At 40.6% G+C, this 13,376-nt stretch overlaps 1 protein-coding gene across 1 annotated transcript in view; it reads left to right on the top strand.

Annotated features, from left to right (window-relative positions):
- Positions 1–13,376, top strand: part of POU6F2 (POU class 6 homeobox 2) — a 492,326-nt gene that overhangs the window by 364,653 nt on the left and 114,297 nt on the right. Inside the window, exon 5 of the mRNA XM_061166383.1 lies at positions 5,628–5,986. Within this exon, the coding sequence (XP_061022366.1) occupies positions 5,628–5,986 (359 nt within the window). The remainder of the gene's footprint in view (positions 1–5,627; positions 5,987–13,376) is intronic.

Raw genomic sequence — 13,376 nt, 5'->3', positions numbered from 1 at the left:
CAGTCGCTCAGTCGTGTCCGACTCTTTGCGACCCCATGAATCGCAGCACACCAGGCCTCCCTGTCCATCACCAACTCCCGGAGTCCACCCAAACCCATGTCCATCGAGTCGGTGATGCCATCCAGCCATCTCATCCTCTGTCGTCCCGTTCTCCTCTCGCCTTCAATCTCTCCCAACATCAGGGTCTTTTCAAATGAATCAGCTCTTTGCATCAGGTGGCCCAAGTATTGGAGTTTCAGCTTTAACATCAGTCCTTCCAATGAACACCCAAAACCGATTCCCCTTAGGATGAACTGGTTGGATCTCCTTGCAATCCAAGGGACTCTTAAGAGTCTTCTCCAACACCACAGTTCAAAAGCATCAATTTTTCAGCGCTCAGCCCTCTTTACAGTCCAACTCTCACATCCATACATGACCACTGGAAAAACCATAGCCTTGACTAGACAGACCTTTGTTGACAAAGTAATGTGTCTGCTTTTTTAATATGTTGTCTAGGTTGGTCATAACTTTCCTTCCAAGGAGTAAGTGTCTTTTATTTCATGGCTGCAATCACCACCTGCAGTGATTTTGGAGCTCAATAAAATAAAGTCAGCCACTGTTTCCACTGTTTCCCCATCTATTTGCCATGAAGTGATGGGACCAGATGCCATGATCTTAGTTTTCTGAATGTTGAGCTTTAAGCCAACTTTTTCACTCTCCTCTTTCACTTTCATCAAGAGGCTCTTTAGTTCTTCACTTTCTGCTATAAGGGTGGTATCATCTGCATATCTGAGGTTATTGATATTTCTCCCAGCAATCTTGATTCCAGCTTGTGCTTCTTCCAGCCCAGCATTTCTCATGATGTACTCTGCATATAAGTTAAATAAGTAGGGTGACAATATACAGCCTTGATGTACTCCTTTTCCTATTTGGAACCAGTCTGTTGTTCCCTGTCCAGTTCTAACTGTTGCTTCCTGACCTGCATATAAGTTTCTCAAGAGGCAGGTCAGGTGGTCTGGTATTCCCATCTCTTTCAGAATTTTCCAGTTTATTGTGATCCACACAGTCAAAGGCTTTGGCATAGTCAATAAAGCAGAAATAGATGTTTTTCTGGAACTCTTGCTTTTTCGACCAGCCATTACCATCATGCTTTTGCAGGATTCCTGGTCTCTTGCAAGAGATAAATCCTTCCTGCTTCCTTCCTCCTTAGCACCGGTCCTCTTACCTCTGAAAACATATTGCTGTGAGGTGACTCAGGTCCCAGCCAGGCTGGGAGCTTGTAATCCTTCCCAGCAGATTCTCAAACCCAAGCCTCCAGTTTGCCAACAATGCCCAAAGATCCCTTAACTTGATAGTCTCAGAAAATGCTCACACTGATGCCCCAACTAGAATGATTATAATAGTCTGAGTTGCACTTTTTTGTTAACAAAGGTGAGCGCGTTGCTAAGAATCACACAGCCTTTAGCGTTTGAATCCCATTCCACTTTCATTGACTCCCAAGGTGTTTGAGTACCCTGCAAAGTACAAGAGGCATTTGTATTTCTCCCGAATCACTCATGGCCATACTCTTGGGCAGAATTTCCTTTCCATTTCCCTGCCTCAGAAGTAATTGTATGTAAAGCCCACCCAGGATAGTTCTGTTGCCTCTGTGGTGTGGCTTTTTTTATGTACGTGGTTTCCTGAGAACATCTTTATCAAAGATCCTAAAGAAGACATTTTTTTTTTCTAATTTACAGTTGGTACATAGAAACTGAACAAATGGAGAGATGCAAGCTTCTAGACTTCTTTGTCTTATTAAATTATTTATTTGGGAAGTCCTGGCCCACTGGTCTTGTCTTACTGCTTTCTTCTCTCTAGAAACGTCAAAATTTGATAGAATTTTTTTTTATCTGCTCCACCAGGCTTTCAGGATCTTAGTTCCTCAACCAGGGATTGAACCCACACCCTTGGCAGTGAGAGGGCAGAGTTCTAACCACTGGACCACCAGGGGATTTCTTGATGAATTTTGTTTTGTGTTTCGTTTTCAAAATTGTAAGTTTTTAAAATTTAAAATGCCCTAATATAAATTATTATGCATCTCTTTAAGTTCTTCCATGTCTACTGTTACTGTAGTTAAATTTTACATTTAACTTTGGCCCATGGAGCGTATAGTAACCAGACATAGAGGAAATAATCATTAAAGGACATAAATATCAGGGAAGAAAGTAAAATCTTTAAATTGCTATGCATAGAACCAAAGTATAGAATCACCCAACAATCATCATTTTATCTGCAAACATTCTCTTTATTTTCCTAACTTATGTCTGTACCTATGTGCTTTACACAATGAGCCATTTAGAGGCTCCATATTTTAGTATTTCTTTGCTTTTTTTTTTCATATCATTGTGTATGTGCCTTTGGCATTTTTGAGACCAGAATTACATTCTTGTACAGCCCCCTCGTGCTTTCCTTTGCGTCCAGTACATACCTGAACATAGTTTACTGTCCATCATTCCTGGCTTGCAGATGCCAAATTAGTTGATGTAACTCAAAGAGGTTTAGTTTAGGTTAATGCCTTTCCAGGGAGGATGCAAGTTACAGGAAAGAAATAGCCGAGCAACGTGAACTCACCAAGATCAAGAAGCGAAGACACATTTGGGACCCACGTCTCATTAGTAGGTTAGGGTCTGCTGCACCTACCTGTCTGCCAATATCTATCTGCCAATATTTCCCAGTCTTTCCTGTTTTCAAACACTGATTTAGATAAATGATTTTCTAACCAAAATGAAACAGTATGGTATTTAAGTCAACCATGAAAATAAGCACCGACATGTATGCCCCCTACCCTGAAAGAAATCAGGACAGGCTTGATTTGAATCTGGCAAGAAGCCAGATGCAATCAGGTTTCCGATGTCTCTAACTCCACAAAAGGAGAGATCTAGCCCCCTCCGGATTACAGAAGACCCCAGGGGTCATAACTGAGCTGGGCACCCTGGTCTTCAATAAAACGTGGCTTTGTACAATAGGAGCAAGGAGAGGGGGAAATGGCAAAATCAGATCATTATTTTAAAGTTCTTATAAATGGGCTTTTTTTTTAATAAGGACTTTAGTTTTTAGAGCAGTTTTAGAATCAGGGCAAAATTGAGCAGAAAATTCAGAGTTCCCCTTGACTGGGTATTTTCCAGCCCTCTCTCTCACATGTTGTCTCTACCATTAGAGTCCAGAGTACTCTGCATTTACATCACAGGCTGGACACACACTGGTCTGAGTGTTTGAACAGACCTAGAGTAACTCACTGACCCAGGGGGACATTTGTCATCCCCACCAGTCCAACATGGAAGCTCTCCATGTACCTGAGAGAAAAAAAAATGGTATTTTGTGCCCCTGGGAAACAGCAAACTATCATTTCATCAGCATAGCTATGCCTTGCTTTAAACAAACCTGATTATATTTAAAGTCTGACTTATACCAGAGGTGAATTGGGAATGATCCATGTTTCCACCACTTTCAAAGTCAGGCTTCCACCACTCTAAGGTCTAAAATCATCAAAGCTTCTTTCCAGGCAGTTCATTCTCCACATTGTCCTTCAGAAACATCACCTAAGTCATGCTGTCATCTGGGTGTCCTGCCTGGAATATCCTCCCTTCCAGGTGCAGAACTGACTCTCTTGAGCCCTCTCTGCCCTCATTCCACATCCCCTATGAACACTGCCTTAGCCTCTCTAACCCACAAAGCAACCACTCTCCTCATTCTCCTGGCCCTTTTGGTCAGTTTTCACACTGTTGACCATTTAGAAAACCAATTTATTTATATCAAGCACTTACCATTAGCAGGATTATAACAGGCACCCCAAGCCTGATCATTTCTTTTTTTTTTTTTTTTTTTATTAGTTGGAGGCCAATCACTTCACAACATTTCAGTGGGTTTTGTCATACATTGATATGAATCAGCCATGGATTTACACGTATTCCCCATCCCGATCCCCGCTCCCACCTCCCTCCTGATCATTTCTTATAAGTTCCTCTTACCTCCACAAATCCACTATAAACTGCTTCAAAGCAGGACTATGTCCCCTTGTTAAATCCTACCTATTATCAGAACAGCACGGGTACCTAGTTGGTGTTTACATTTTACAAAACGATTCTTAACTTTACAAAAATAGTCACTGGTTGACTTCTTTACAGAGAAATTTCTTCAGATGTGCTTAACATACGGTTCCATGTACGTATATTTTTCAAGACCATCATTTTCATATGAAGGTGGGTATATGATGTCACTTATAGAGCCACTATATATATTTTAAGAAGCATTTTTTTTTTTAATTGGGACTAGTATAATGTTGCAAACAGTAGTTACTACCTTTGGGAATCTTGTTGAATTCTAAGTGGGGGAGGAATGGAATAGCATAGAAGCCAAGGCCTATGGTTTCCTTACATTTATTTGTAGGCTTATGGGAAAGCTTTTAAACTGATATTCAGGCAAAGAAGAAAGTGAATTTGTAGCAATAATTTTCTCTAGACCATTCTTCAGCCAAACTGATTTCCTGCTGGAGAAATTGTTCAGGGCTAGATGGGTATATGAAAACAAAGTTAGTGAGCTCAATGTTAAGACAGTTTACCCTACCAACTCTTACTTTTCACAGAATAAGAAAATCTGGAAAGATGATTTCTTTCTCTCAGTTCCTGTCCTGTTCCTGAGGTCCCAATGTGACTAGTCACCACAGTTCACAGCTGACTATACCCCTTCTGGTCTGGGGGGCTCCGTGGGGCTCCCAAGGTAGCTCAATGGTAAAGAATCTGCCTGCCAATGCAGGAGACACAGTAGACGCGACTTCAATCCCTGGGTCAGGAAGATCCCCTGGAGAAGGAAATGGCAACCCACTCTAGGATTCTTGCCTGGGAAATCCCATGGACAGAGGGGCCTGGCAGGCTACAGTCCATGGGGGTACAAAAAGTCAAACATGACTTAGTGACTAAACACACATGCACGTCTTTCTAACGAGCAGGCAAAAAGTTCAGACTGAGACTTTTGATTCTGCAAAACTGAGATGCATGTACTATCTTAAAAAAAATTGTAGAAATAAAACTCACATATCTAAGCAAGTTGGCAGAGGTCTGATGCAAGTGGAAATTACACCATGAGCGGCACTGATGATGAAAAGGAGATTGCACACACTTTAGCCTTCTGTGCTTAACTCCATTCGAGCATTTGCCAATAAGATTTAAACGAGGTGACCTTTAAAAATCTAAATCAGACCTTGAAAGTCTAAGTGTATTTCCCAAGCAGGATGGAAAGGGAGCGAGGGAGAAATTACTTAAAAATTGCCTCTGTTCCTAGTCCATCCCCTTGGTTCTGCACCTGCTCTATCCCTTAGAATGTAATGCCTGGTGTGTTACCCTCTGGTCCTCCCTAAATTTTAAAATTTCCCCAAGAACTGACTCTCCTACTCCCAGTGCCCCACAACCCTCTAAGACATCAAGGAGTTTCAGGGCATGAGGGTTAACATTTTCTAAGGGAGAGCCTTCTCAGCTCGCAGGGGACCGGTTGTCAAACCCACAGCCAGCGGTGTGGTGGTGTATTTTCAACTCTACGTGTATGTTTCAGGTTCACGTGTTTGTTTCAACTCCACGTGTGCGTTTCAACTCCACGTGTGCTCTCTCTCCTTGCAGCTACCTCATCCCTGAACTCCCAGCTCCAGCAGCTCCAGCAGCTTCAGCAGCTCCAGCAGCAGCAGCCGCCACCGCCCCCGGCCCCGCCGGGCAGCCAGCACCCGCAGCCCGCCCCGCAGGCGCCCCCGCCGCCCCAGCAGCCGCCGCCCCAGCCCGCCCCGCAGCCCCAGCAGCCGCCGCCCGCCTCCCAGCCACTGCCGGCTCCGCCCGCGCAGCCCCCGCAGCCTCCAGCCCACCCTCACCCCCAGAGCCAGAACCAACCGTCTCCGACTCAGCAGAGCGCCAGCCCCCCTCAGAAAGCCAGCCAGTCTCCGGGACACGGCCTCCCGTCGCCGCTCACGCCACCCAATCCTCTGCAGGTACGCCCCCCACCTCGCCCCGCGTCCCGGCCACGCACAGGGGACCCGGCCGCCGGGTGGCGCGCCCTCCCTGGAGGCAGAGGGCCCACCAGACTTCGCATCCACTTGAGCAGCGTCTAATTCAAATTGATCCCTCAGACGGAGGGAAGAGGGAGCAGATAGCAGGCAACTGGGGATGCATGTAAACGAAACAAATAGAAACCCATTGATGTTGCCTCCGAAGGATAAATGTTATCTGTTTCCTCCGGTGAGAGGCCGGCACTGTAAGTGCACTTGTAGCCTGTAATAACTCCACTTTATGATACTTTTTGAAGGCAGCAAAGATAGCATCCAATTAAAATTATTACTAGCAGAGTTTTGTAGCCCCGTGGAGAACCACATCTCCTGTCCATGAGGCATGGTGGTTATTTCTCTATATTATGAATACAGTCGTGTCTTACCTTAAGTACTTCGGTGCTCTTTTGTTTCTATTTTCCCAAAGATTCTCTGGGGTTAGGAGGGTAAAGAAATTTAGCCCCAGTCTTATGTCCCAGATTCCAACCATTACTCCATGGACTAACAAGTGCTCTAAATTCACACCAAAACCCTCAACAAATATGCATCTTTATAAAATAATAAAGCTTCTCTATATTTACTTTATTGCTGTGAAGCTGAGGGCATCCAAAATAGAATTTCAGGCTAATCATGAAAGCTCATCTTTATCTACAATCATTGAGGAGCAATGAACAGGAGCATTCAGGAATATATAACTTTAATGGTTCAGAAACTCACTCTTAACTTAGATGCCTTTAAAATAAACTAGCTTCAAAAGATAACGACTCTGATGTCAACACATCAGATCCAGAAAGTAAAAACTCAGTTTGGGACTTAAAAAAAATAAGGATTTTTTTTTTTTTTTCCCAATGAGATTTCAGATGGTTTAGTACATGTGTAGTGTAGTGACAAATTCCCACAGGGTGGAAGGCCTATACTCACTTCAAACACCAACTCACCTCCCTCCTTGAGGGTCCTTGACTCACAGTCAGTCAGTCTAGCCCAGCCCTTCCGGAGGACCACAAAAGTGATGTTATCCTTAGGTCCTAAATAGGTAAACATGGAGAATCAAAATAGATTGGCCCACAGACAGAAAGGCGAGTAGATTAGAGACTTAGTATTTTAGAACTGATTTAATTTGTTGTCCTGTATCTTTCTTTCTATGAGCTTGGTTTCTCAGTGGTGGCTCAGAGTTTTCTTGGAAATGGAAACATTTGGGCAAGATAAGTGTCTTCGCTGGCACTTGGGTCATGGCTACCTGGCCATTTGAACTTTTTCACCAGTTGAGTTTGAAGATGTATTTTTAAAATATTACAAGTGTGAAACAACATAATACCTTTGACGTAAGTTAGATTGAAATGAATACAAGCTAAAAAAGTCTTGATTGTACACTTGACATTTATGGGATGTCATAGATATCTAAGTAGATATAATCAGATTTACCAGATGCATGACTAGAGCATATTTTCAGCATTTGGAATTCAACAGTGGTTATTCCAAAGAATGGGTTTAATGTATTTTTAAAGAACGGTTAAATTAGATATACCTCAGCACCACGTGATTAAACGCTTCCTTGATCTAAACCATCGAAGTAGGTGAATTACCAAAGAAACCATGTGTCCTCCTCTGAGGGATGAGATTACTAAACCCTGCCCCCAGTTGTTCAACTTAATCCAGTATTCTACAGAGTTGAGTGAAAGCTTTGAGTTCTGTGGACATCAGTCTTCTCAGAACACTGTCAACATTGTATAAATCTCTATCAGCCAGTTAAAAACAAGTGTAGACAACCCACTTGAATGACTGTTGACAGGGCTTTAGAAGAGGTGACCACTCAGTCTTGTGGAAACTAATTCTGTGAGGAGAATTTCCAGACATTCTCCTAAAGGTTTCCCATAGAAATCTGGGAGGTATTTCATTTTGTGTTTTTGCAACAAATGAAGGCTCAAAATCACATTTATTTCTTTATAACCCTGAGAGACTATTCTAGTTTTTCACTGTTGAAGTTTTAACTTATAAGCTTACTAAGTACATTGATAATACTCTATCTTCTTGTGTGGATCTAATGAATCACCACTGAAGGGGTGATTTGGTGAAATTTTAAAGATATTATTGACTAGGTAGAGAACTAATTTTGAAAAGTCCACAACTGTAGGAATAAAAGGATTTTTTCCTTTCACTATAGGCATGTGTAAAGGAAATGAAGAATTCTGTGGTTTCGAAATAGTATATTTTTTATACATTAGCTGAAGTGTTTTTGAGCTAGTTGAACATGTAATGTTTGAACTTTTGAAAAAGAAAAATATTTAAGAGCATATGAAAGATTTAACCCTCAAAGGTAATGATCTTTACGAATTAGAATAAAATATTTTTGTTTGAAGGTTATTAAGAGAATAATAATCAACTAAGTTCATATATGACAGCTTAAATTTTTTTTACAATCATCTATTTCCATGTGAGCTTTGTCTTTTTACATTGTTCAAAATCTGTCAGAGACATATTGGTTTAAAATATGCAACCTAGGTTGTTAGAAAGGATAATAATCATTTCTAAAACTGTACAGATACTGTCATATCTTCAGAAAAAAAATAATAAATGAAAGTAGCTTATGTAGGTATATTTGGTGAGGTTTTTCCTTGAGATGAAAAAAAAATAGTAGTGCTGACAGGTAGTAACACTCTAGACTAAAGTTCTCCAAATAGTTCTGGTCAGGTTTTTGTCTAATACTGAATTTTTTTTTTTCATTCTTTTACTCAATTCCATGAAATGACTTGCATATACAAAACCAGGTTGTTGTTTAAAGACAGATAAGAGTCTAAAGTATTGTCACCTCAGAGAACTAATTTTGATGGCTTAGAATTATAAGGGGCTGGTGGTCCAGCATAGATATCAGAAGCTGGCCCCTGGAAGCCTGTGTTTAAACTCTTCATGGGATTTAAGGTCTACTCACCCAATTTCATTCTCAGGAGAAGTTCTGAACAGGATTATAAGTGCAAAGATTTAGGGGCCAGGCAGTCAGTATAAATAAGTAAAGTAGACTTATATTCAATATAAGGGCTTCCCTTGTGGCTCAGTTGGTAAAGAATCCCCCTGCAATGTGGGAGACCTGGGTTTCATCCCTGGGTTGGGAAGATCTCCTGGAGAAGGGAAAGGCTACCCACTCCAGTATTTTGGGCTGGAGAATTCCATGGGCTGTATAGTCCATGGTATCACAAAGATATCAGAGGATATCCACAAAGATGGATATCAGAAGCTGTCCCCTGGAAGCCTCTCTTTAAACTCTTCATGGGATTTAAGGTCTGCTCACCCACAACTTCATTCTCAGGAGGGAGAAGTTCTGAACAGGATTATAAGTGCAAAGATTTAGGGGCCAGGCAGTCAGCATAAACAAGTAAAGCAGACTTGAATATCAAATCCAAGTGAAATTTTGGAAATGGTGTGTGGGACAAGCAAAATGCATCTGTGAGTTGAATTTAACCCTTAGGTTCCAGATAGATAACAATCCATGCTCTTTATTTTTATCCTAACCCCCCTGCCACAGGCTGCACCAGAATCTAAAACTAGAACTGTAGTGTGTGTTGAGTGGGAACAGATCAGAAACGTATATGGAAGCAATCTTTGGAGGGAAAAGATATGGTCTAATCATTTCTGGGTAGAAAGAACAATATACAGTTTTATTTTCCATGCATGATATTTATCTGAATAAAAACCCCATAAGCCTAAGAATGACAAAATACCTCCTTTCTATGACCTTTGAGATGACTTTTCTTGAGACTGTTCCTTGGGAGTTTTTAACTTTCACTAAAGAAAATACAAGCATTGTGTAAAAGTCTAGTGTGTTCCTACATGAGTGATCTGGAGATGATCTGGGCATGGTTGGAGCCTAGTCATGGTGCCATGGGAAGAGGAAGCTTATTCTAATTCTGACCCCGCTTCCAACCAATTCACAACTTGGGACAAGTTCTTTGGGCTTTGTTTTCTTTGTTCGTTAATTGTGTGGTGTATATCATTTGTCAGATCCTTTTTGGGGTCTTTGAGTCTATAATACAAATGTTGGTAGGCCTCTAGTATTTTACTGGATACTGAAAACCAAATGTTCCTGAAGATTCTCTGAGTATTCTTCAAGGTCAGGTTAATTTCTTCCCACTCAGCTGGGTGGCAGAGTAGAAAGAGAGTGAGGACAAACCTAAGTGGGATAATGATAGCAGAAGCAGATTTTATCTTAGCCTGAGAGTCAAAATTAAAGTCAAGTTTTCATCCTCAGAGAGTCAGTGCCATAAACTCTAGGTCCCAGATTACTTTTTCACACCTATACATTAGAGAAGCTTAAGAAACCAAATGGTGCTTTTAACCTTGGCCTTTTGTATACCATCTTGCATGGCAGGAAGCAAGACCATCTTTTTCTCTTGATGTATTGCACATTTTAATGAAAAAAAAAACAAAACAAAACAAAACAGAGAGAGAGAAATCAGTGGAAGCAGTTAGGGGAGAGAAGACTGTCTATGCTTGTACGAGGAATGAGGAGCACAGTCACCTCTCAGAGGTGAAGTTGCTCGAGAGATAGCATAAAATTATCCTCTACCACATGCATTTCTTCATGGAAAGGTCTTGGTACCACTCAGGCATCAACAGTACCTGCATTCAAATTCCTGCTCTGCTATAGAGCAGGCCCAGCCTCTTGATCTTCTCATACAGGATGTTTTCCCCCTAGCTAAGTTTCAGTACTACCTTCCAGAGTGATGGAGAGGATGATGTTTTATCACTTTTTAAAACAAAGAGCCCAAGTCCTTGAGAAGGAGTTAGACCCACATGATTTCCGTCCTTTTAAAGCAAATAATCTCCAATTATGTCTCCTTCCTATAAAAAAGACCCAGTGCTTGGGGCCAATCCCCTCTCTCCCCAGTAGTTACTCTTAATTTAACACAGTATTAGGCAAAGCTTCGGAGAAGGCAATGGCAACCCACTCCAGTACTCTTGCCTGGAAAATCCCATGTACGGAGGAGCCTGGTAGGCTGCAGTCCATGGGGTCTCGAAGAGTTGGACACGATTGAGTGACTTCACTTTCACTTTTCACTTTCATACATTGCAGAAGGAAATGGCAACCCACTCCAGTGTTCTTGCCTGGAGAATCCCAGGGACGGGGGAGCCTGGTGGGCTGCCGTCTATGGGGTCGCACAGAGTCGGACACGACTGAAGCGACTTAGCAGCAGCAGCAGCAGTCAAATCTTGGTGGGTCTAAGTTTTTTTGCGTCTATAAGTGGAGGGGATAAACTTAAATACTTTCTGGAATGCTTTCCCTTCTATTTGGAATTTTAGGTTACAAACCTCTAAAACTCACCTTGGGTGACCTATGCAGGTGCAAGGGAAAAAACTCTTTTTCCCCCTCTATTCATTCTGGATTCTCAAACTGGGGATCTATAAATTAGACTAGAAAAGACAGATTAAGAAGAGAAAAACAACTTTTTATGACATGTGCTTCCTGCATACACATAGGAGCACTTAACCTCAAAGGGGTGGTTAGAACTTGGGCTTAACTAGCATCTTAATAAAAGAACACAAGGAGTAACAAGACTGAGGAAAAGGACTATAAGCTTCTAAGAGTAGCAAATTGTGGGAAGATGATATATGGGGAAACTAATAGTAGATAAGCAAGATTTGTTATACACATTTTTCTGGTGCTGTCTCTGGACTGATACAGGTCTAGACTTGTCTCCAGTCATTAAATTCTGTCCTTCCTGGTAGAGGAGGGGTTGGGGGAACTCCTTTACAAGTTTATGTCCTGCTTTTAGGCACAATAGGAGGATGGCAGAAAGCTTTTCTTGTATCTGTTGATACTTAATTGCCTTCAGCTCAAAATAATCCTCATGCCAAAACGGGCATGTTTTGAGGTGACATATTCTGCTACCTTTTGTAGGTATAGTTATATAACTCCCTTGAGGCCATTGTAAGTTCTAGTAGAACTCTATTTACACAGGGCTAAATCAGGTGTAAAATTCCCTTCACCTGGACCAAGACTAAGGTAAATGAGGCATTCACCTCAGATGCAGGATTCATCCCAGGTGCACCCAAAAATGTAGTCATCAAGACAGATCATATTTTAATACAATTTTATAAAAAATCAAAATGAATGTCAAAATCCATGATGACCTAAATATCACATTTTAAAATATAAGATCAGTGACAATAATGAGCTGTTTTGAAGTCTGAGGCAAAAGGAAAAAATCAGTAACACTGATTTTGTTGGTCATGAATTTGCATTCATTTTGATTTTTTAAAAAAATATCACATTAGATGTTACTCATCTTGATTAGTGTATTTGGGACACACCCTTAAACTCTGTGCCTGAGATGAGTACCTCTCTTGTTTCACACTGGCTACCAGCTGTGTAAATGATTTACTTAGTAAATACTCTCCAAGGTCAATAGCATTCTGTCTATTGGAAATTTCAGCTAGGTCTTGGATGCCTTTTTCTTGTTGAACTTGAAATTTCACCAAATTTTTGCACAATGGAAAAAGAAGAGTATGTTGGATAATGGATTGAGGTGGAGAGGTGGAGTGGAAACCCATCCTCCCTGTGTAAAATAGCACAGATCTAATAAACCAGTCATTTCTTATTGAATTGAAATGTTATGACAATCCAAAAGGTACAGACTTTCAGTTATAAAATAAAGAAATCATGGGGATGTAATATACATCATAGTGACTAGAGCTAATAATATTTTATTTAGAAGAAAAGAAAATGCATATTATTACTAAGAGCTGCATGTAAAATTTCTTGCAGCTTAAAATATATATATATATTTTTTTACTTTAGTTCCATGAAGTAAAAAAATATATAATTCAAAGTAAAATCTTTGAATTATATAATATATATTTCTTTGTTGCTTTAGCAATAGAAATACAATTTAGCAATACAAATACAATTAATGACTCCTGAAAAAAAATGTTATGACAATCAAAAAACTTCTTTGACTGATATTTATCTCTGAACTAATTTACAGTTTTATGAGATTAAGTAGGTTTGGTAAAAATGACAAATGTATCATTACGTAGACAACATTCTTCCAGAGCAATACAGGCCATGAGGATCTTTTAAAACCTGGAATTGTCCACAGGGAGTGAGTAAGGTTTCCTCCTGGGCTAAAAAACCAAAAGAAATTTCACTATTATGGATAAGAAAAATCTATTCAAGCCCAGAGAGTTCCCAGGAAGATTAAATATGATATACTAATGAAAATGCTTTGTAGGCTATGCATTTGTTAAGCAAATGTTGATAATACTACAGATATGAAAGAAATATGAGTTTATTTCTGTTTATATGACCATATGGTAAATTGAGGACTTCATTCATGATTCCCTC

The sequence above is a fragment of the Dama dama genome, chromosome 18, assembly GCF_033118175.1.
Source record: "Dama dama isolate Ldn47 chromosome 18, ASM3311817v1, whole genome shotgun sequence".
Taxonomy (NCBI): domain Eukaryota; kingdom Metazoa; phylum Chordata; class Mammalia; order Artiodactyla; family Cervidae; genus Dama; species Dama dama.
Note: the sequence above shows the minus strand (reverse complement) of the source record. Positions and strands in the feature narration are given on the sequence as shown.